Consider the following 23,346-nt stretch of genomic DNA (forward strand, 5'->3'; position numbering starts at 1 on the left):
GCAGAGTGTACGTAGACATTACATTCTACCTCAGAAACAATGAGATTGTATTCAATAGACCCTCAACCCAAAAGAGAAAAAATGGTCCAAATCCGTCCAAAAAAAAAGTGGCCAAAAGCTACAAATATAATATTATAACTACTAGTATGGACGGATATCAAGATAACACATTGTTATCTACTAAGTACTAACATTCTACCGTTTGTGTCCTCCACAACTTTCAGATTAAAGTCATGTCCTCAATAAGTTGAAATTGCATCATGTCCTATCTAATCATCTCTTCTAAGATTTCTTCGATCTACCTCTACCTCCTCTGCACTGAGCATTCGAACATCTCCTCTTCACATGTCTAAACCATCTTAGTCTCGTTTTTCATATCTTGTCCTTCATCAAAGCCACTCTCACCTTGTTTTGGCTAATCCTTAGTTCTAATCATACTTCTCATAGTATACTCATACATACATCACAATATTCCCTTTTCTTCAACTTTTATCGTGATATTCTTGATTGGTCAAACACTCTGCTTCATACAATATAGTTGGTCTAACTATCACTCTGTAGAATTTTTCTTTGAGTTTTAATCATACCTCCTTATCACACAAGACTTCGAATACGATCCACCTTGCATCAATACGGTGAGTGACATCCTCTCAATCTCTCAATTTTCTTGAATTATAGACCTAAGATACTTGAAACTTCCTCTTTTTTAAATAATTTGTGTATTAAGCCTCAGATCCGCCTCATGTGTTACGTCACTAAACTTATACTCTATGTATTTTGTCTAAAGTCACAACTAAGCCTTTTGGCTTTTGATTTTTTTTCTAAATCTCCAATTTAGCATTTTACTTCCTCGCGAATCTCGTCAATCAAACTATGCCATTTGCAAATAATATCATGATACTTCATTTTGAATTTATCGCCTCAATGCACTTATCACCAAATAAAAATGGGTTAAAGACCGGTCCCTAATGCACCCCTATCAAAACTTGAAAGTGTTTTGAGTTTTCTCATTATTCTCACACAGGTCTTGACACTATCGTACATGTCCTTGATCTTCCTAATATACTCCACACAAACACATTTAGCCTCCAAACATCTTTATAAAATCATAGTAAGTTTTTTCTATGATAATAAACACCATGTATAAGTTCCTTTTGATCTCTCTATACTGCTGAATGACTTCTATAGAAACATCACAACATGTAAACTGGTTCACAAAAACTTCCAAGCCCATGTTCACCATCATCTCCATCACCCTCTACTAAACTTTTATAGCGTGATTTAACAATTTGATACCCCTAATAATTGTTATAATTAAAAGTAAGAGAGTAACAAAAAATTAAAAAGAAAAAGAAAATAGAATCGAAAAAAAGGACCGATAGTAGAGTACTCCCTCCATCCTATATTAATCTATCATTATATTAAATATAGTTGTCCCATATTAGTTGTCCACCTTATTAAATCAAAAAAATATTAATTAATATTTTTCTGTATTATTCTTGTATAAATCATTTTGAAAGTGTTCATTTTTATTTGTAAAATAATCAAAAAAATGTAAAGAGTAAATTAATAAAATTATTTCTTATTTATAATTTCTTAAGCAACATACAAAATAAAAAAGGAAAAATCCTTTTAGCCAGAAAATTTGACCAGAATGGTAAAATAACATATTTCACCTTATGTTATTTTACCTTTTTGAACATTTTTACCTTTTTAACTTTAATATATTTTAATTAAAAAATGAAAAAAATTCAATCTATTTTAAAATAAAAAAGATATTATAAATTTTTTAAATTTCTGACCAAATTTTCTGGCAATTTAGCATTACCGAATAAAAAAAATGATCAAAGGAGGGTAGTAATTGAACCCCGAGTCGATAGTTTCGAATTTCGATGTCCTAAAATTTCGTGAACCGCAATCCAGTTGCCTTGGTCAGCTCATAGCTTCCGGCAACCATGCTTCGATTCTCCAAATTCTTGCCACAATTCTGATTCTTTAAGCTCACAGCAGGGGCAGACTTAGCAGACCCCCAAAATTCTTCTTCTAATGGGTCTTCCTGAAGTCGTTGATGTTGCCCGCAATTATGCCGTCATGGTCAGAATTCAAGGCCCGGTGCGTCCCTTTTCCTAAGCCAAGATTCATATTACACATGTATATGATTTTATATCACTTTGCTTATCTTACAATTTAGTTTTGATTTTTTAAATTACTGCTCTTGAAGGACCCAAAAGGCCTGAAGATGCGAAAACATGCTTTTCACCTTTACAAGTGAGTAATTTTGCATAGCTGTATGTTGTTTATTTTATGTACTGAAGTGGAAGTTGTTAAATTGAGTGTAATTTTGTGGGTAGTTCTGGGAAGACGACACTATCAGCATCTGGGATGCTTTTGCCCAGTTCCTTTGTTAATGGTTCGGTGTCTGAGCAGATTCAGGGTGAAAGCAAGTTGCAGTCTATTGGAGGTCACGTCTTGGTTTTAACTGTGGCTTCTGTTATTGAGCCATTTGTCGTACAACAGGGTAGAAGTGACATATCAAAGGTTGGATTCTTAGTCTTCTTTCAGTGATAAATTCTCCCTCCTACTCATTTTATATGATGATCTTTGATTGGAGAAGCAGTTTAATAAAGAGTGAACCACTTTTGAGACACTTATTAAATATATGTATACTATATTAGAAGTTATCTAGTTGTTCTTAGCATCACATGCCGATTCCAATAAGATCATGTCATTAAGTGCAAAATGAAAATGTCAAGAATAAAGAGATTGTCAATTTAGATATGTACAATTTTTGAATGGTTGAAAATAGAAGATTTTCCTGGTGTTATTTCATGTATTTTTTTTTATTTTTGGTTTTACCATCTTGCAGGATAAGCCCAAGCTGATTCCTGGTGCTCAAATTGATATACTGCGGGAGGTATTTATTTGAACCTACCAATTTTTTTTCTCTGTAGGATAACTTCTGTTTAGGTTTGTGGATAAGAAATTGATATTGGATGTCCTTGCCTATGGTTCACAGGGAGAAATAAAACTGCAGAATGATCTCAAAGAGTCTAGCAAGGAGGGTTTGAACTGGCTACCTGCTGAACTCCTAAGAGTGGTAGGACATTGAGATAAATTTTGTAATCTGAATGATGGTTATCATAAAACCCATTATTTTTCTTATATAGGACTTTTATTTGCATTATTAAATTCTAGTGTGATGTCATTTGTTTTTTTTTTGTGCCCGTGAACTTGCATTGTCTCGGTAATGATAAATCAATACTCCCTATATTTCATATTATATGGCGTTATTTGACTAGGTATGGAGTTAAAAAAACAAGAGAAGATTTTGACACATACCAAAAGGACTTTTAGAACTGGTGGTCTTAAACACATCATGACATTTCTACAGCTATAAGAGCATATGCCGTCAAGGGTAAAATGGTATGTCTAAAGTTAAAGAGTTCTTCAAATGGAAAGGTTCATTCTTTTTGGAATAGACTAAAAAGGAAAAGAGTATTTTATAAAATGGAATTGAGGGAGTACCTAGTTTTGAACCACTCAATCCTAGTTTTTGGCATGAGTTCACTGTTCACTTTTATGGGTGGTCTTCTTCTTTGTCACTATGTTATTACTGATGAAGCGTGAAAAGGTTTTGATACTGTCTGTCTGGTATTCTTGCTGAAGGTTGACATCCCCGTGTCATCTGCTGCTGTCCAGTTCCTAATTGAAGGTTCTTCTAGTTCAATTGAACATGGATGGGAGGTTGGTTGGTCCCTAGCTGCCTATGGAAATGCTCATCAATCATTTACTAACACTAAGCGCAGACAGGTATGTTGTTTCCTTCTTTTGGCACTTGTAATGTGTAACCATAAAAATCTCTGCACCTTTTTGTGTAAATGAGTAAATATGTAACTATAATCTCTATACATCTATAGATGATTGGTACAACCAGATCAATAGATGTGGTCGAGCCACTCATGGGGCCTTGTCAATACTCTAACCATTATCTAGGTGTGTTCTTGATGAATCTGATCTATATTAAAAAGGTTATCTGTATTACTGTATGAACTGTCTGGAATACAGGTAGAGTAAGTTAAAATTTGGTTTTGTACAATGTAGTTAGTGACGTTCTTTGATATCTAATGACTTGGGGAAATTTTCCCAAACATTAATTTACTTTTTGAACTTCAACTCAGTACGCTATTATGGTTACATATTAATATTTGTATAAGCATTTAACAGCGTTATTGGAAAGGAGCCCATTTCAGTCTCAGGATGTCAAGTGCAAAATGGCATGAGAAAAGAACTCTGTTCCTTTGACTGTCCATCTTAATCTAGCTCTTTCTTTAGGATGGTCCAAACAATATTTGCATTGAAATTCTAGGCTCCTTTTTTTTGTTGAGAAAGATACTTAATTTTCTAGTTTTTATAGGCAAAGGTCTTTTGAGACTGATTTTGTAGATTAATTATCATGTAACTGGAACTCTCATCTGATAATTTCAGGTTGAGCAAATTTCCTTCCCAAGTCAAACTCCAATGGTGGAGGTGCAGTCCAGCCTTCCAAGTGTGATAGGAACATCAACTACAAGAATTGCTCTTCTCAGAGTTCCTTCAAATCCATATGAGGTTTCATGCTTTTACTGCACTAAGTGGCATCAAACTTGTGAATGAAGCATGGCATTGCATTTGGCTGAATGAGCTTGCTTTTTCGCTGGTAATTTTTGAAAGCTCCATTTTGTTGGTTTTTGATGATAATGACTGGCTTAGGTATTTCCTTTCAGGACCCGCCTCCATTAAAAGTCTCTCCCTGGTGTAGGAGAGGTGATCTTCTTCTGGCTATGGGTTCTCCTTTTGGCATCCTGTCTCCCAGCCACTTTTCCAATAGGTAGTTTTTGGTATATTTTCTACTACATATTGGAATTACAATTTTCTGTAATTTTTCCATCCTCGGTTGTCAGCATCATAATGTATGATTACTAATTTTTATGCATTAATCGACTTGAATATCAAAGCACTGGTGTGGTCCTTGTTGCTAGTGGTAATGATGTTTTAGCTCATCTTATCTTGAGTAAGCTTAGTCTGGAGGGTCTGGATCTCTCTGGACTTGATGGAGATGTTGTTGGATGATTATTTGTCTCCCAAGTTCTGATCATGCTAAGGATTAGTTTCCTCTTTAATTCTTGTTACATCTCCTTGTGAAAGCTCTAATTTGTTTTTTTTGTTGTTGTTATACAGCATATCGGTTGGATCCATCGCAAACAGCTACCCGCCTAGTCCTCTGAATAAAGCACTGCTGATTGCTGACATCCGTTGTCTCCCTGGTTTGAGCTTTTACCTTGCTGCTTTAGTTAATTAATTCTTTCATTGTTGGGTACTTTATTAGGTACGATGCTTCATGTTTCAGGAATGGAAGGTAGCCCAGTGTTAGGGGAACATGCAGAGCTGATTGGTGTTCTGTCTCGACCACTTAGACAAAAGGCTACTGCTGCTGAAATTCAGGTAAACCATTTATTACTGAGCTCTATATTCTTGCTGAGATCTATCTTCACATATACTGCCTCAATTTGATATTGAAGCATTGGGTGGCAGATGGTGATTCCGTGGGAAGCTATTACATCTGCTTGTGGTAGCCTGCTTCAAGAAGAGCAACAAGCTGGTAGAAAGATCCATTTTAATAATGGAAACTTAATCAGTGTTGAAAAGAAATCACACTCCAATAATATTCGGGATGGACCCACCAATGATTCTCAAGAGCATCTCCTAACAGGTCCTGTTCCCCCATCCTTGATTGAGAAGGCAATGACATCTATCTGTCTTATCACTGTTGATGACGGAGCATGGGCTTCTGGAGTTTTGCTCAACAAGAAGGGTCTGCTTCTTACAAACGCTCATCTTCTAGAGCCGTGGAGATTTGGGAAAACATCTGCAAATGGTTCTGGATATAACACTAAATCTGATGTAGTTTTCACCACGTCTAATCAATCTGAGCATCCAGGGAATGAGAAATTTACCGTTCACCGAAGGAATAAATATTTGCTTCAAAAGGAACTAAAAACTCCACAGTTCCTTGTTAACAATGAGCAAGGTAGCTTTAGAGTTAACTTGGCAAACACCAACAGTAGGACCATTCGTGTTCGCTTGGATTTTATGGATCCTTGGGTATGGACAAATGCAGAGGTAGTTCATGTATCCAGAGGACCTCTGGATGTTGCACTACTACAACTTCAGCTAGTTCCAGATGAGCTCTGTCCCATTACTGTGGACTTCATGCGCCCGTTACCTGGATCAAAAGCATACATTCTTGGACATGGGCTATTTGGACCACGATGTGGTAAATATTGCTTACCTAGCTGTGTCTGGATATGTTCTTGTCTAAATAACATTTTGGGCCTTTACTTTTATTTGGACACACGCATCATGGCAATCTGATATTTCAGAATGCTCTACAAGAACTTTGTTCATCTTGGATTTCTCTCTCCTACCTCTTTTCTCGTGTTCAATTTGTTTGGTAGTGTCGTTGTAAATCAATTACAGGATTGGGTCATATATATCAGTTTCACATTCTTGTTACTGCTGGATGCATGATGTTTCTTCTTCTCGAAATGATGATCAAACAATGATTGATCGAGTAGTTATGAGGTTGTCACCATCTAATTTTGTGATGAAGCCTTCACAAAGGGAACTTGAGGTATCCCTTTAATGGAGAAATAATAACCAGTTTGGTCAGTAAGAGAGCTCGAAAAACTGGTTAATCTTTTAGGTTAAGACGGGTTCTTTGGGATTGTTTATTGATACTGACTTTAATTCGTAGTCCATGTTAGTGGTCAATGAAGGTGAGTTGAAAACCATGAGCTCTCAGGTTCAATTCCCTACTAGGTGATTTCTTTCCATCTGTCCAAGTCTTGGTGGAAAGAGTTACCCGGTACCTATGCTGGTGGGAGGTAGTAGGTATCCCGTGGAATTAGGCAAGGTGCACACAAGCTTCCTGGACACGCACGGTTATCAAAAAAATAAATTGGACATGCCAAATTAAGAATAGGAAGTCTGTTTTGGGGCTCAAACAGGGCTAGTAGAACAAGGAGAAAGGTAGAAGAAAATAGAAGGCGTTTTTCTTTCTTGGGCTTATAAAAGCCATAGGCACTAACGTAGAACTTCATCCAGAAGAATGGCCATATACACAAACTGGAATTGGGGAGTGGAGTCCCCTGTTAATAGCATTGACAGTTTTTTGGACTTTGTTAGCTCCATGGTACTAGTATTAGTTTTTTTGTAATGGAGGCTGACATATTTTTTCTTCAAAAGCCTTCTGGTTTTTGCTTTTATGACTAGGCACCTTCCAGTTGCCTTTATTGTAATGACATCTTACTTTATTTTTTCTTATTGGATGTCCTCGCAGGGACATGACATCTTACTTCCATAAAGAAAAAAAGAGGCAAAATTCTTCAGTGTCAAGTTATTATTATCTAATGTGGAAGGAAGTAAAATTGATCAGCTTTCAAAAATGGAATTTTGAAGTAGGAAATTTCTGCTAAACTCACTTACTCAAGCTGGGTTCAAGTATATTTTAGTAGCAGCCAGGCTGTTTGTTGCAAATGCTGTTATTGTTTGTTGAAACGTGTGTGTTCCATCTTTTTTCTTTAATAAGGTTAACTTGTTTGCTACATAGACTTTGCTGAACATTATTTTCTGAAATTGATTATCTTTGTGTGTGTGATGGTGACAAGAGTTGAGCTTAAATGGAATAGTGAGGATTCATATAGTTGACTCCAGCTTGTTTAAAACTGAGGTGTAGTTGTTGTTTGTTTGTCTTTCTTTGTGCACCCAACAGTACTAAATCATGTTGCTAGGCCCTTTTAAATAATTTTATTAGGCCTTCTCATTTTGAGCATGATGATATACCGTATATGCCATATGTTCCATACCTACATTATTCTTTCTTTCTTTAGTTATTTTTTTCTTTTTCCTATAATATAGACTTCCTTCCATCTGCCTGTGTGGGTGCAATTGCTAAAGTAGTTGAAGCGAAGATGCCTCAGCTTGATCAATCATGTTTAGGAGGACATTTTCCGGCAATGCTTGAAACAACAGCAGCTGTACACCCTGGTGGTAGCGGTGGGGCTGTTGTTAATTCAGAAGGACACGTGATTGCCCTTGTAACAAGGTAATTGACTTTTGGATGACTACTGAGGATGCTTATAAATTGTGGATATTTTTTTTCCAGCTTATGCATGTTTAAGTTGTAATTGTTCTTGAAGTTCAATAAAATGATATTATGGTTCATTGCATTCTGGAGCACTTTGAAAAGTCCTTGAAGAAAAATATTCCTGTTTGATTGTATGTTAATTGTACTTACCAAAAAATGTGTGCTAATTGTATGCTCTGCATACAGGCAAATAAAATATGGCGTCTAATTTAAATGATCTGATATTGGAAGATTATTTCGTCCTCTCATTTATGTTGATCTTCACATGTCACGGTTTTTCAATAGTTCTCACCATCCATTGTAGTATTGAAATATTTCATGTTGAAACTTTGTCTTCATAGTCTTATTTTTTGATGCAGTAATGCTAGACATGGTGGAGGGACAGTCATTCCACATTTGAACTTCAGCATTCCATGTGCAGCTTTAAAGCCCATCTTCAAGTTTGCTGAAGGCACTTTATTAGACTGTTTCTGATACTTCCGTTCTTAGATAATAATGGACTTACCTTCAGTAACCTTTGATCCACAATGCTCTTAATAAGTTTTGCAACTTAATATCGAGATATATTTTTTGTTTCTGATACGCTTGGTAAGCACAAACCCAATGCCTGATGGTTTCTGTTTTTTTCTGGCAGACATGCAGGATCTGTCACCCTTAGAATATCTTGACAAACCAGATGAACAGCTTTCTTCTGTGTGGGCATTAACTCCACCTTTATCTTCTAAGCAAAGCCCCTCTCTTCTTCATCTACCAATGCTTCCTCGAGGAGATAGTAACAATGATGCAAAGGGCTCTAAGTTTGCTAAGTTTATAGCTGACCAGGAGGCCATGCTAAAGAGTGCAACTCAACTTGGCAAGGTTGAAGGTCTTTCAAATAAACTTGTGCAAAGTAAGCTATGACAGTGTCCCATTAGTCTCACAAACAAGTCAGACATAGCAACAAGGTGTGACATTGTTGATGCCTCAACGACCATGACAACAAAGATACACCAAAGACTGGAGCCATATGTATATCAGAGAAGCATCATCCAAAGTTGGTATTGTATACCGTGATTCTTTGTTGTTACAAATGTTGGTCGCCTGAATGTGGAACCAGGGGTGAAGAGGTAAAGACATGAGCTTGTGATGAATAATTGAAATAGATTATAGCCAGACTTGTATAATAAACATCAACTGCGCTATGATGTTTGATGATTTATTCTTTCTTTTTTTGGGTACAAATTTTGGTGGAGAGGTGTTCTTGCGCTTGGTTATGAGATAGTTTATACTACTTTGTTGCTACTTGTCTTTGAGGAATGTCAAAACGTTGTTTACCACAAGGGAGAATTTATGCAACTTGGGATATAACCAGTGAAAACATAATTAATTGAGCTAAAGACAGAAATTCTATTAGCTGCAAAAATCATTGAGATTTGAGCATTTCAATTTGGTTTTACTGGAGCATCTCTAATATGGAGGTCCAACTGTTCTCTTACTCCAATTTCATGGCAGGCTAAAACTTCATTTGTGCACTATATTTAAAATAATTTTTTACTTTTACCTGTCCACACTATAGCATATCAAGAGAATAACAATTTTTCCCCTTGTATTACCCCTCGATATTAATAACCCGTTTCAAAATTTTCAAGTCCATTAACACTATACATAAATTAAATAGGTATTACAATAAATACTTTATTTATTACTCTCTTTGTTCACTTTTACTTATCACTTTTAACATTTCAAGAAAAAATAATTAGTATTTCTTTTCTATTTAACATCAACATTAGTAATTGAATTCTCAAGACTTAAAATTATACAACAATTAATATGAATATTGTGGTTAAATATTCATAATAATCATTATTGTTAAAGGCGTGTTCAAAACAAATAAGTAATGAATGAGATATATCTTAAATGTAGTGCAAAATTCGAGGGAATAATACTTCATTTTAAAATATGCGATGATTTTATGTTTTCGTTTTGCATCAAAATAAGTAATATTTCACACAATGAACAAGACATTAGTAATAATTTTCTTCCAATTTTACCCTTATTTAAATAGCCAAGAAATGACATATTTTTAGAGATATTTATTACATAAAAATGTACTACTTACATTTTATTTTTAAAGGGGTGCCAGCCTAAAACACAAGTTATATTCTTATGATTTGAGCGACGCACGCGCCGGCGTTACATCAATGCAACTCTTCGTCCCACAAAATATTGGAGCTTAAACCCCAGCAGAAAGTATTAAACAGTCTCCTGATAAATACCTCCGATGTTAGCTGCTGCCTGCTCGGAGAAAGAATTAACAATTGAGTTGGAGCAAGCAAGAAGAATAGGAGATGGAGGCAAGTTCCGGTTATAAGGACTATGTAGCAGGCCTCGTGGCCGGAGTTGCCACTGTTATCACCGGCCACCCTTTTGATACTGTGAAGGTGCATTTCTGTTTTCAATTTGCCATCTTCTTTTTAACATTGCTCGTTCATTGCATTTGGGATAATGTTTTCCTATATTGAGGAAGATCCTTCAGTAGGCACTTCTCAGTTCTCAATGCTACTTCGACGGAATATATAGTTTCTCTTCTTTTTTTTAAATTTATTTATTGAAATCTGTTTTCGTTATTCCATTTTCCAATTTCTCTGTAAATTTTGGGAAATTGAGAAAAAAATACTCACATCTTTGCTAGGCAATATTGGTGGATTACGTTATTCTTATTTCCACTCGTTGTAATCAATTTGTTCATCCTTGATACTGAATATGCTAATAGTGCACATATAAACTTCTAATTTTGTTTTACTCATATAAAAGATATACCTGAGATTGTGGGATATCATGTAGGTTATACTTGATCAGTTGTTAGTGGTTGCAGTTCTGTGTGTGCCCCTATTGAGATGAAGTTTAGCGAATTTAACAGCTTTGAATAACTATGAGTTTTGAAATATTTTAGCATGTATTTGTCAGGTGAAGCTTCAGAAGTACAACACTGAAGCAGGCGGAGCGAAGTACAAGAATGGTTTGCATTGTGCTACTAGGATATTACAGACGGAAGGAGTATTACTCTTAACTTTTTCCTGATCCCTGTCTACCATTATCTATCCTGTTTGTTCAAATGTTGTTTAGCTAGGAAGTTCGGATCTCTTTACTTGGATGTTTTGCTTGTAGAACATGACACTCAAAATTATATGTTGAATTTTTCAGTTGTTTGCAATCCAGTACTCATTGTTGGATAATCCCTTTTTTCCTCTCAAAAGTAACATGCTGCTTTATATATTTATAATGCCTGGGAGATGCATGTTTGCGCGCACATACTTACAGACATACATAGACACGTGTGTACATGTGTCTGCATGCACAACAAAATTCTGGTTAACCAACTTGTATGAAGAAAACTGATATGAGGAAACAGCTTGTTTGTTGGCATCGCCCAGAGTCCTGGTGTGCTGATCTAGGTTTGATCTGACAGGTTAAAGGGCTTTATCGAGGCGCTACATCTTCCTTCATTGGCATGGCCTTTGAAAGCTCACTTTCTTTTGGCATTTATTCGCAAACAAAACGGTTTCTTCAGGTTTGTTAGGTTTTTAATACATATTCTGCTTATAAATTCAATTAATTGCACTTTAATATGTTGAAAATATGTAGCTTGTGCAACCAATGAACTAGTATCTGCTGTTTAGATGCTTTTGCAACTACATGATGCAGGTAACTACTAACTACTATTTCATGAACATCTCTTTTTTGCTTTTAAAGGGAGAAATAGATGGTGGTAAGCCCCAGCCTCATGCAATAGTTCCTTCAGCAGCCTTTGGTGGAGCTATTATCAGCTTCATACTATGCCCGTCAGAACTGGTGAAGGTAAGTGATGCTAGAGTTCCTAACTTCCTGCTTTACTTGGAATACCATCTTTGTAATGTTGTTTTCCAGTGTAGGATGCAAGTTCAGGGCACTGATTTTATGGTAGCGAAGTCCACTAGATTTAGCGGGCCCCGTGAGTGTGCCCTTAAAACAGTTCAACAAGAAGGGGTGAGAAATTTCTTGATCTGTGCTTCCATTTAGGCTTCAGCTGTGCCTTCAAAACTGACAAAGAATCTCTCCAGCTTACCGGCATGTTTCGAGGAGGCCTCGCAACCTTACTGAGAGAATCTGTGGGCAATGCTGTCTTCTTTAGTACCTATGAATATGCACGATATTTCATGCATCTACAATTGAAAGGTGCTTCATCTGAGTCGACCCAATTGATTGATGTTGGAGTTGGATTAATGAGTGGTGGTCTTGGTGGTATAGCAGTGAGTATTAGTGGTTGGAGTTAATTTCTTTTGGGTTCTGCTTACTTATTCTTTGATTAAGATACTGTTTGTACTTTCAATATGGAAGTAACATTTGTAATTACATTTGTTCTTCTGATTTTTCTTCAGTTCTGGTCTGCTGTTCTGCCATTGGATGTAGCAAAGACGATAATTCAAACTACCCCTGAGAAAAACCATTCAAGAAATCCCTTCTCGGTTCTAAATTTGGTATTTATCATAATCTCACTTTGAAATTTGAAATACTAGAAACTAGAAAGTGCATGATTCAATTCATTTTGGTAGATTTACAGGAGATCTGGACTTAGAGGATGCTATACAGGATTAGGTCCTACACTGGTAAGAGCTTTTCCTGCTAATGCAGCGGCTATTGTCGCATGGGAACTGTCTGCCAAGTTGTTGGGGATCAGGCGTGACCAATAATTTTTTTTTGATGCTGCTTATTTCTTCTGCTTGCTGCTGGTTTAAAGCTTTAGTGGTTCTTGACAAGGTTACCACATGATTTTTTTGTCATGACATTGCTGTACTACTACTAGTCTGTCATCTGATTTCTTTTAGTGATATTAATTTATTTTATCAGTCTTTTAGTGACATTAATTTATCATCTGCAGTTCTGAGATTGATGGTTCTGTCTGTGGTGTTCCTCTCTTCAAGGATTAGTTTCTTAGCTAGGATTTGTGTGGTTATCATTGTTCAAACATAAATTGGTGATATATTCAAGATTTCATTCAGATGATTAGCTGCCAGATATTATTGAAGTTTCCTATGGTTAGAGAATTAATATCGAAGGAACTAACTGATAGCCTTTTGCATGAGCGGGACCACTTGATGATAGACACCTGTCTAGAACAGTTATATCTTACTTATAAAAAAAGAAAGAAAAAAAAAAGAACAGTTATGTCTTGAACATTTTCAGTTATGAAAGATGGCATTACTAAATGAAATTCTCCCTCATTACATTTGCCATTTCTAAAAAAATGTAATTCTCCTTCTCATTTCATGAATTGGTGTATTATGCATATTCTATGGCTGTCAAATGTAATTCAAACTAGCATTTAGCAACTTTGTTGGTCATCATCAGCCTTCCTTCTGCAAGGAAAGGTCTGATATCTGGAGCTTGGTTCATGTTTCCTCTAATAATGATCTTCCGCTGCATAAATATCTTAAGAAATGATTGGGCTGTTAAATCTTCTAGGCTTTTAAATCTAGAAGATTTAACTCCTTTCCTCAAGATTTTGCAGTGTGAATGTGAAAATACAGCTAATATGTGCCTAAATTTAAATATTAGACAATCTTGTGCCAGCAAGCAGCAGCAAAGAGAAGTAAATATTTTGTACTTAGATATAAAGTTAACATTTAGGCACTGAGTGGAGACCAACATTACAAGACTCTGCAGTAATTCTTTTATGTAGGGCAACTTGTTTTGCTCTTGAAGAACTTGCGCCCTGTGAGCTTTCAGCATATTTTTGGCACCTTCAGGTATATCATTCGGTAGATGTTAGTATAGCATGTGATACAAAATCTATGCAGGAGTGATACTTTGACACACTGTCTTTTGGGCCTGACACAAGTCATTTTAGGGACTAAATATTAATAAGGGGAAGAACTCCAAAAGATGTCAACATAGTTTTGAAGATATCTGGTACATGCCTTGTCCTATAAGTTTCTCTGTTTTTCCATTGATGGCCAATTGGAAGTTTGATTGTTACTGTTTTAAAAGAAATCGTGATCATTTGGCGTTTGTTCTTATTGTTTAAGTTCCACTCACCTTGGTTTGGTATGTTAGCAGTCTCATTTATATTTGATGATGTAGTTAAATAAAATAGTAAACCATAATACTTTTAGGGCTTGTTTGGTTGGGAAACAAGTTATCCTAGGATTTATATCCCACCTTTAATGTGGGATAAAAATAACACTACAATCCCGGGATAACTAATCACAATTCACGGGATAAGTTATCCCGCAATTTTATCCCAACCAAACATGGGAATGAGGGATAAACTCATCCTAAAATTAATCCCGAGATTAGTTATCCCTCAACCCTCATACCAAATGAGCCCTTACGCTTTTAGCTTATAACCTCTTGGATCATACATTGATCTCAATCAAACACATTTTTGCCAACTCAAACATACCTGAGATAGGTCAAACACTGAAAGATGCCTCAATTTAACAGGGCATGTATACTTATTTATCTCATAGAATTTATGTTTACAACACCCATTGAGAGTTGTTCTGTTCCCATAAGGCAAGAAGCATCTCAAAACATAGAACCTAACTTCTGGAAATACAGGACCCAAAGGCTTTGGTCTAGTGGTCAGAGCACAAGTTGTGATGTGTGTAGGCGCACGTCACGAGTTCGAACCCTATCGCAGACAAAAGCCTGTAATTAAATGGAGAAAAGTACATGGCGGACCCATTATTCACCAAGTTTTGGATTGTGCGCCACTTTCACTTGGGGATTTCTTGGTTATCAAAACAAAAAAAGAAGTTATGGAAGTGCAGGAATTATAACAACAAGAGGAAAATTTAAACAAAAATCTCAAAGTGAGTTGGAATGTCAACATGGAAGACTTTCGAGCACCATGTGATATGTATTGATACTACAAATATTTCATTTTTTGAATACTAGCAGACAGTGCCAGCGGTTTATTCTTTTTGTCCTTCCCTTTACATAAGGGAAATGAAAGTACTATTAGCTAGATACTTGAAGTTCACAGATAGCAATTTGCTTACAAATCCTGGAATTGACAGAAGATAGAGAGCATGCTTAAACCACATCTTGTTTATGTAATTTGCTTCAGAAAGTAGGTTATTTCGCTGCCATTGATGCTGATGCTGCTTCAGCCCAAACTTTCTCCATGAGAGTCATATGTAATTTTACGGCGGCGCTCATTGTGACCTGCCAAACGCCTTCGGCAACTCCTTTTAGCACCATCAAACTCTGCTAACAGATGAAATCTGCACCTCATCATGCGAACAATTGAAAATTCTCATTAAAAGCTCTGTGTTGCCCCTGCTCATTAGAAAATGATATACTCCTATACTTGGGAATCTGAAAGCAGCTGATTAGAAAATACATGAGATGGCTGTGGATGTGGCAGCAGCTAGAGTTTCTTGGCTGATTAGATACACTACATATTTTCCTAGGAAGTAGAATTTTATTTAGAATAACTCGTTGTCAGTTGGATGAATTTGGAATAAAAAATTGTCTGAAGGATAATCTCTGTTTCCATGTGCAAAAGTTAATTGTTTCCCTTACCAGTATTTGTCTCTCCCTTCAAAGGAAACAAAAGAATCTTTTGTATACAATTTCAGTTGGAGTACAGCTTACCTTCTACTACCTAAAGAAGGGACGATCAAGAAGCCCTATCACAGACCATAGGGACTATTCTCCATGTTAGCATTATTTATTTACATTTTGTTGTTCAACTTGAAGAAACCCTTGGGACAGTGCTTCTACGCCCCATAATGTTCATTAGTAGTTTGTCAGCCCAGTTTTGCAAATTATCAGTAAATTTTCTACAACCATAGTAAGTTTACGACTCGTAAAACTTTTTACGGCCCGTACTGGCTACTCGTACACCTCAGACTTCATTTCACCTTTTTTAATCTTTCATCTACGAGAAAATCTACGGCTCGTGGTTTAGACCACGACTCGTAAAATGACTCGTAAATGACCAAACTTCACTACAACACCTGACTTCCTACACTTAGCAACCAAAAACATGTTTTCCTGCAAAATAATGACAAAATACATTAAATCTACTTAAACGCTCTAAAAGACTTACAAAAATCCTAAGTTTTAAGCATTACAGGTGCCTTAAATCTACGGCACATCAACACCCTCAACTTAAAAAAATGCTTGTCCTCAAACGGCTGACACAATCATCACATTATGACACCTAGCAAAAGAAGACTAAGAAGGTGTTTGGATTGACTTAAAAGTTGGTCAAACTTACTTTTAAGTCAGTTTTTGACTTAACTTATGGAAGTGTTTGGCATATAAAAAATAACTTAAAATAAGTCAAAAACCAAAAGTAGGTCTCCTCCTACTTTTTATTTTTTGACTTAAAAGTCATTTCAGTTTGACTTTTTATTTTTGACTTAAAAGCTACTTTTTTTAAGTCAATCCAAACGGGCCCTAATTCTAAGAAGAAATCATCATCATTGCTTGATTTGGCTTTTGTTCCATAACAAGGAAACCTAGAGGTTATTGACCATCTTTTAATTGGATGTAGCCATGGTCTTAATAACCACATTTCAAAGTTATAGTCTAGAAATATCAATGGATTAATTTGGAAGATCCAGTAGTGTCCTGGATTTATTGTTATATCACGATTTAAAAGGCTGAGTTTTGCTTTTTCACACAGTTTATGATTAAATAAATGATATGCATAGGATATTGTATGAAATTGATTGTTGCTGTTGTACTTTCGTATCTCCATGTGTTAGTTCTTGCCTATGTTATTGGTATTGGTTCTTGATATTAGGATTCCAATATGTTGCATAAAATGAATCAGCACTGAAGCTTAAATTACCTTCTTCTTTGTTTATTGGCTAATTGATGTTTTGATTAATGTTCCTCGTGACTTTAATCTAAGAAAAACTGGTTGAGTGCACATAATTGGTTTCCAAGATATTGCCACTATAGAACTCGGAAGGCACAGATAAAATTAGAGTTGTTCATCAGAAAATAGAGGTTACTTACCTGCTACATTGCTGACAGAATCGCTGCTGGAGTCCACTAATAAGTACTATTGGAGACTTTGAATGGAACTCACACACCTTGTGGCGGCGATGGTATGGCTTGGCATCTGCCATATTTGCAGTGCACTGATCGACCTGGCAAGAAGGATGTGCCGACCCTTCACCAGCTAGCTTCCTACCAGAGAGAGTCAATACCCTTTTCCTTTTGCTGTCCTCTTCAACACTTTCATGTTCATCCTCTTCCTCTTCAGCTTCATTAATGCTTCTCTTCCCTTCCCATTTGTTAGTTTCCATCCCTGTGAGGAGAAACTAGTTGTGCCAAAATAGAGTGAGGAAGCCAGATGAAAGAGTATGAAACTTGAACCAAGGTAAAAAAAGAAAGGCAAGTACGTGTGAGGACCACCAGTTCCATACTTTTCCTCCTATGTGAAGTCTAGTAAGTGACTAAGTGGAGATGCTTTGGTGTTAAGATGAACTAAAGATTCTGATTGGTGTTCCGTACAGAAGTGGGCCAGCAAGGGGGTGGGGGAAGGTGGAATTATATTGAAAGTTGAACTACTCTTACTGGCCTCAACTTTTTTACATGAACTAGCTTTAATGTAAAGAGAAATGTGACCATTCCATAACATAGTACATGAGACGTGAAGAGCATTTATGATGACTTTGCCAAAGTTTCTTTCAAGGTCTACTATTGAATTTACTCCTAGTTAGTTACCCCACTAACTTTTTGTCAAGGTTTTTTTTTGGGCAGTCAGCAAGCCTCTCAGCATTCAGTATTCACTGTTTTAGGATGTGGAGAAGCTGATAGAACATCCAATTTGGTGCTTGCTAGTTGGTGGTCACAAGATATTTTGACCAATTAGTCGAGGAGTTGTGTCAACCGTAGACCAAAGCCAGTGGTATGTGGTGAACTCACTCACTCTTTTCCTCTAGCTTTGGAGGGGATCAAAAGAGTTGGTGTCAAACAGTGGCATGTTTATTCTGTTGCCCTTGCGATAAGGGTATGCATTGTAATTGGTTGTAGTTACTTCTTTTTCTGAAAATTTCGAGTTTAATACCCGTAATAGCCATCTAACATAGTTTACGGTAGTTCTTTATGTAGTAGATTCTGAAGGGAGCCAACTAAGCAATAATTTGCACTATTATGATACTGCAAGTTGGTCTCTCAGCTGTCAATGTCGGCCTAGTAGAGTGCTTGTTGCACTTCTTGAGTGCTCAATTGTTCCACTGGCGCTCCATTATCACTAGATATCTAAATTCATCTACTAAACCCATCATTATCTTAGTTACCAAAAAGGAAAAAAAAACATCATTATCTTGCACAGTTACATTACTCAAAATGAATTGACAAATGCCTTCAGTAACCCCTATTTGATAGTCTTTTTCAAGCAAGGAGAGTCTTGTACTCTAAACATAGTGTATTATTTTTTATTTATTGAAAATGAACGGTAAAGAATTGCATGGTCCAGTGAAACAATGAACTAGTCGTGTATGATTTTGCCGTCTAATTTTTGTGATATGGACTTTGTTAAATGGTTTTATATCATATTTCCCTTTTTTTCTTCTTCTTGAGGTGGATATACTTTTGTCTTAATAATTGTGGGCACCTAGCTTTTTGATATCATAGCTATAGGCCCTAGGTATTAAATTGATAGTGCACTAATACAAGGACAACTCTGTAGCTATTAACCATATGAATTATTAAGTTCCAAATTAAATTATTGAAGCTAAAGCCTGAGTGCAATTGATGATTATATGTCGGTAATCATAAGTGTGTAGTATTGTTTTATAGCTTAATGGTTTAGTATTAGAGTTTCCCAAAATGACCTTATTTGAATATTCCTTATTACTGCTCCCTCTCTCGCCTCGATCAGTTTTTTCTTTCATATCAAAGATTGTTCCAATTTCCTACTGAAATAGGCAAATAAGGGGAGACCTAGACGTATCTTGCTTAGGCAAAAGACAAGTTAAAAAGAATAACTTGTGTGTAGGTAGGAACGATGGGACAGATCAGTATTGCAACTACATATTCCCTTGTTGTCGAAGGAATAACAATGAAGCGCGGCCGAGAACTTTCTAGGCAGGACGGGGTGAGAAAGAATTGGAAAACTCTTCTATTTTTCTTAACACTTAAAATGGGAGTCCGGAGCCAAAAGGGTAAAAAGAATTGTCAAAAATTTCAAAAGGGCATATCATTTTTTTTTAACCAAAAGGGTAAAATCTTCGGAGAAAATTAACTCCATCTACTCCGTTAAAATAAACAAAAATCGCTGCCGGTTTTTTTAAATTGTTTTTCTATTAAAATCGCTGCCTTAGCAGCGAATTTGTCAAATTTGTTTTTTTTTTATAAAAAAATCGGCAGCGATTTTGTCAATTTTTAATTATTATTTTTTAAATGGCTGCTTCAGCAGCCTTTTTTTAAAAAGAAAAAATTAATATCGCTGCAATAGCAGGGATTCTCTTTTATTTTTTTTCCAAAACTTCTTTTAAAAAATAAATTTAAAGACAAAACGCTTCGGAAAAATAAAAGTTTTGGAATAAAACGCTGCTCAGCAGCTATTTAAAAATAAATAAAAAAATTTAAAGAAAATCGCTGCAATTGCATCGACTTTAATTTAATTTTTTTATGTAAAAAAAAAAGGAAAAACGCTGCTGGAACAGCGATTTACTTTTTTTTTAAAATAAAAATCGACAAAATCGCTCTCGGTGCAGCGATTTCTTTTTTTTAACAAAAAAAAAATTGGTTTGCTGCTGTAGCAGCGATTTTATGAAAAAAAGTTTTTTTTTTGACAAAATCGCTGTTGTGGCAGCGATTTTGTTATATTTTAACGTAATGGAGTAGACGGAGTTAATTTTCTCCAAAGGATATTGCTCCCAAAAAATGAAATAGCTGCCAAACTTTTATTTTTCCAAAGCGTTTTGTCTTTAAACTTTTTAAAAAAAAAGAAGTTTTGGAAAAAAATTAAAAAGAAAAATAAAAAATTAAAGAGAATCGCTGCTATTGCAGCGATATTAATTTTTTTTTTAAAAAAAGGCTGCTGAAATTTGACAAAATCGCTGCCAGTGAGCGATTTTTTTTAAAAAAATAAATAAATTTCACAAATTCACTGCTAAGGCAGCGATTTTAAGAGAACGATTTTAAAATTTATGTGCCCTTTTGAAATTTTTGACAATTTTTTTTTACCCTTTTAACTCCGGACTCCTTAAAATGGATGTCCTTTCTTCGCGTTAATGGATAATTAATAGTGAAGGGGAGATACCAAAATGATTGACAAGGAGACTCCATGATTGGAAGAAAACAAAACAAGATTATGACTTGGGCTGAAAAAGAAGTGAGGTTATGACTTATGAGAATGAAAAAATTAAGCGTATAAGTAAACATATACTAGTTAATTACTTAACATAGCTATAATTTGCTTTAATTACAATTTGTAATCTATTTTTAGCTATAATTATGCGGCTCAGCTTTTTAGTTTTGTATAATTCGCATGTTTGTATAATTCGGAATTTGTATAATAAAATTTGTTTAACTTTTGTATAATTTGAAATTTGTATAATATAATTTGTATAACTGTTTACACTTTGATGTTTTTAATTGTATAAATTTATTATTTCGAGTTTATACAAAAATAACTAAATTATACAAATGTACCCGCGAATTATACAAATCTGCAAATTATACAAATGAGACAGCTTAAACTGTAGTTACAATCCGTAAATATGCAAACTATAGCTATGGAGCATAATTAAGTTTATTAAAGTGGTTATTTGTGAAAGTTTCTCATAAAGAATTAATCTTTTTGAAGGCTTAATACATAATAAGTCCCTTAATTTGTCACGATATTCTAGTTAGATATTTGAACTAAATCTTGTTTCAATTGAACACCTAAATTCCTAATAAAGTGTTCCAAGTAGTTACGTTCAATTTCAAATTTACAATAAACTTTTGCACGTGTTTTTATTCTTTTATTTAATAATTAAGTTAGTCACATAAATATGTCATCTCCTAATTATATGTATCAACCTCAAGAAGAAAATATCTGGAGTTTATGGCTTATTGAAGCAAATGTGTGTGACTAAAGGAAATGATATATTTTATGTGGTTAACTTAATTATCTAGTAGACGAATAACAACACTCCATTTTTTTCAAAAAATTTAACCGAAAGTAGAGGTGTAGAGGTTTTCAATTGAAACAACATGTAATTCGAGTTTTAAAATTAAATATGCTGACAAATTTAAGGAGTTCGTCTGGTATTATACCACCTTTTCAATCACTTAATATATATAAGCTAGGCAGAGACGGAACTTTCTGAAATTTCTTATTTAGAGTTGCTAGTTGCTAGTTTTCTTATTTTATATTCTAATTATGTCTGAACTAATTAACACGATACAAGATGAGGTAACATGATGAATGAAGCTATTCGTTGACGATATTGTGTTTTAATTAAGCTAAATTAGTGAAGGTGTCAACTAAAAGTTTAAACTGTGGAGTTTTAATTAAGCTAAATTGTGGAGTTTAAACTGTGGAGTTTTAATTAAGCTAGATTAGTGAAGGTGTCCAAACAAAACTTTAATTTCATCTCATGATTCCATATCATGATACCATATCGCATGGCCAAACGGGCACTAAGAATAAGTAGAAGTTACACCAAAATAGCATTTGCTAGTTTAGTCAGTATAAGAAGAGTGAAATTAGTTGGAGCCCAGTATATCAGCCCAATACCACTCATTAGTCCAGGCACAGAAAGAATAAGGACGGCCCATTTAGATTGTCTTGTTATTATTGCGGGAAATTAAATTGTATAAATTATAGGAACCACATATTATAAGTACTAAATAACATCCTATCCCTTCTAGTTTTCTATTTACCAAAAATCCCTTAAAAATGATGTTTGCGGGATACATAGCATTGTGCACGGGATACATTAGGTTTGATACATTCCACATAGCGGGATACATAGCGTTGTGCACGGGATACATTAGGTTTGATACATTCCACATAGCGGGATACATAGCGTTGTGCACGGGATACATTAGGTTTGATACATTCCACATAGCGGGATACATAGCGTTGTGCACGGGATACATTAGGTTTGATACATTCCACATAGCGGGATACATAGCGTTGTGCACGGGATACATTAGGTTTGATACATTCCACATAGCGGGATACATAGCGTTGTGCACGGGATACATTAGGTTTGATACATTCCACATAGCGGGATACATAGCGTTGTGCACGGGATACATTAGGTTTGATACATTCCACATAGCGGGATACATAGCGTTGTGCACGGGATACATTAGGTTTGATACATTCCACATAGCGGGATACATAGCGTTGTGCACGGGATACATTAGGTTTGATACATTCCACATAGCGGGATACATAGCGTTGTGCACGGGATACATTAGGTTTGATACATTCCACATAGCGGGATACATAGCGTTGTGCACGGGATACATTAGGTTTGATACATTCCACATAGCGGGATACATAGCGTTGTGCACGGGATACATTAGGTTTGATACATTCCACATAGCGGGATACATAGCGTTGTGCACGGGATACATTAGGTTTGATACATTCCACATAGCGGGATACATATCGTTGTGCACGGGATACATGCGGGATACATAGGTAAAATAAGGGATTTTTGAAATAAGTAGGGATAAATGGATATTAAGGTAAGTAAAGGAGTGTAGTTAAGTAATTTGTCCAATTAAATTAGGGGGTATACTCACTTTTGGGGAATCTTTAGTAGCTCAATTGTTGTAACATGAATATTCACTTTGTTGGTGTCGATTCGTTTTCCCACCAGCTTGTTATATCCTTCCTTGTTTCCCCCCTTAAAATCCTCATTTTTAGCACTTGCTATCAAATATTAAAAGTAATGACAATATATTTAATGAAATCTCAAAAAATAGAATCTGTGAAGGATAAATTATGCGCAGAGAGACTGTTTCTCTCAATTTAAGTTAAGCAAATCATATCAAATATTAGCCACTATTTTAAAAGTTATTATTACTAATACTTGAACCATTCTTTTAGTACAACTTTTTTTTTTATTTGGATAAAAATATTCCCAATAAAAACATGGAATAATTCCAATAAACGTTGCTGGAATTCAAAGAATTGATAACTGGAACTCAAGGAACGATTC

The 23,346-nt window shown here is 35.4% G+C and overlaps 3 protein-coding genes across 7 annotated transcripts; 2 read left to right on the forward strand and 1 right to left on the reverse strand.

Moving 5' to 3' along the window:
* The first annotated feature begins 1,867 nt into the window (after nt 1–1,867).
* LOC102582061 (glyoxysomal processing protease, glyoxysomal) lies at nt 1,868–9,529 on the forward strand. The gene is made up of 14 exons (XM_006346946.2): nt 1,868–2,112; nt 2,222–2,268; nt 2,352–2,538; nt 2,867–2,914; nt 3,017–3,097; nt 3,667–3,810; nt 4,486–4,608; nt 4,764–4,867; nt 5,218–5,303; nt 5,387–5,481; nt 5,572–6,313; nt 7,957–8,143; nt 8,545–8,636; nt 8,820–9,529. Exons 1-14 carry the CDS (start codon nt 2,047–2,049, stop codon nt 9,083–9,085), a joined length of 2,268 nt encoding a protein of 755 aa, XP_006347008.1. The 5' UTR covers nt 1,868–2,046; the 3' UTR covers nt 9,086–9,529.
* Nucleotides 9,530–10,312: 783 nt separating this feature from the next.
* Nucleotides 10,313–13,207, forward strand: LOC102583191 (mitochondrial arginine transporter BAC1). 3 transcript variants are annotated; one of them, XM_006346951.2, is made up of 8 exons: nt 10,313–10,605; nt 11,132–11,221; nt 11,634–11,735; nt 11,918–12,022; nt 12,092–12,190; nt 12,265–12,453; nt 12,583–12,681; nt 12,757–13,207. In XM_006346951.2, the coding sequence occupies exons 1-8, from the start codon at nt 10,513–10,515 to the stop codon at nt 12,892–12,894; spliced, it is 915 nt and encodes a 304-aa protein (XP_006347013.1). In that variant the 5' UTR covers nt 10,313–10,512; the 3' UTR covers nt 12,895–13,207. The 3 variants fall into 3 exon arrangements, with proteins under 3 accessions (XP_006347013.1, XP_006347012.1, XP_006347014.1); XM_006346950.2 differs by having other exon boundaries at nt 11,918–12,190; XM_006346952.2 differs by having other exon boundaries at nt 11,918–12,190; nt 12,765–12,878.
* A 1,812-nt stretch (nt 13,208–15,019) lies between these two features.
* Nucleotides 15,020–18,388, reverse strand: LOC102582383 (squamosa promoter-binding protein 1). 3 transcript variants are annotated; one of them, XM_006346949.2, is made up of 2 exons: nt 17,183–18,388; nt 15,020–15,536 (listed from the first exon to the last, which is right to left on the reverse strand). In XM_006346949.2, the coding sequence occupies exons 1-2, from the start codon at nt 17,473–17,475 to the stop codon at nt 15,443–15,445; spliced, it is 387 nt and encodes a 128-aa protein (XP_006347011.1). In that variant the 5' UTR covers nt 17,476–18,388; the 3' UTR covers nt 15,020–15,442. The 3 variants fall into 3 exon arrangements, with proteins under 3 accessions (XP_006347011.1, XP_006347009.1, XP_006347010.1); XM_006346947.2 differs by having other exon boundaries at nt 15,020–15,526; nt 17,183–18,386; XM_006346948.2 differs by having other exon boundaries at nt 15,020–15,432; nt 17,183–18,370.
* Between the last annotated feature and the right edge of the window lie 4,958 nt (nt 18,389–23,346).

This window comes from Solanum tuberosum, unplaced genomic scaffold, assembly GCF_000226075.1.
Source record: "Solanum tuberosum cultivar DM 1-3 516 R44 unplaced genomic scaffold, SolTub_3.0 scf00083, whole genome shotgun sequence".
Lineage (NCBI taxonomy): Eukaryota > Viridiplantae > Streptophyta > Magnoliopsida > Solanales > Solanaceae > Solanum > Solanum tuberosum.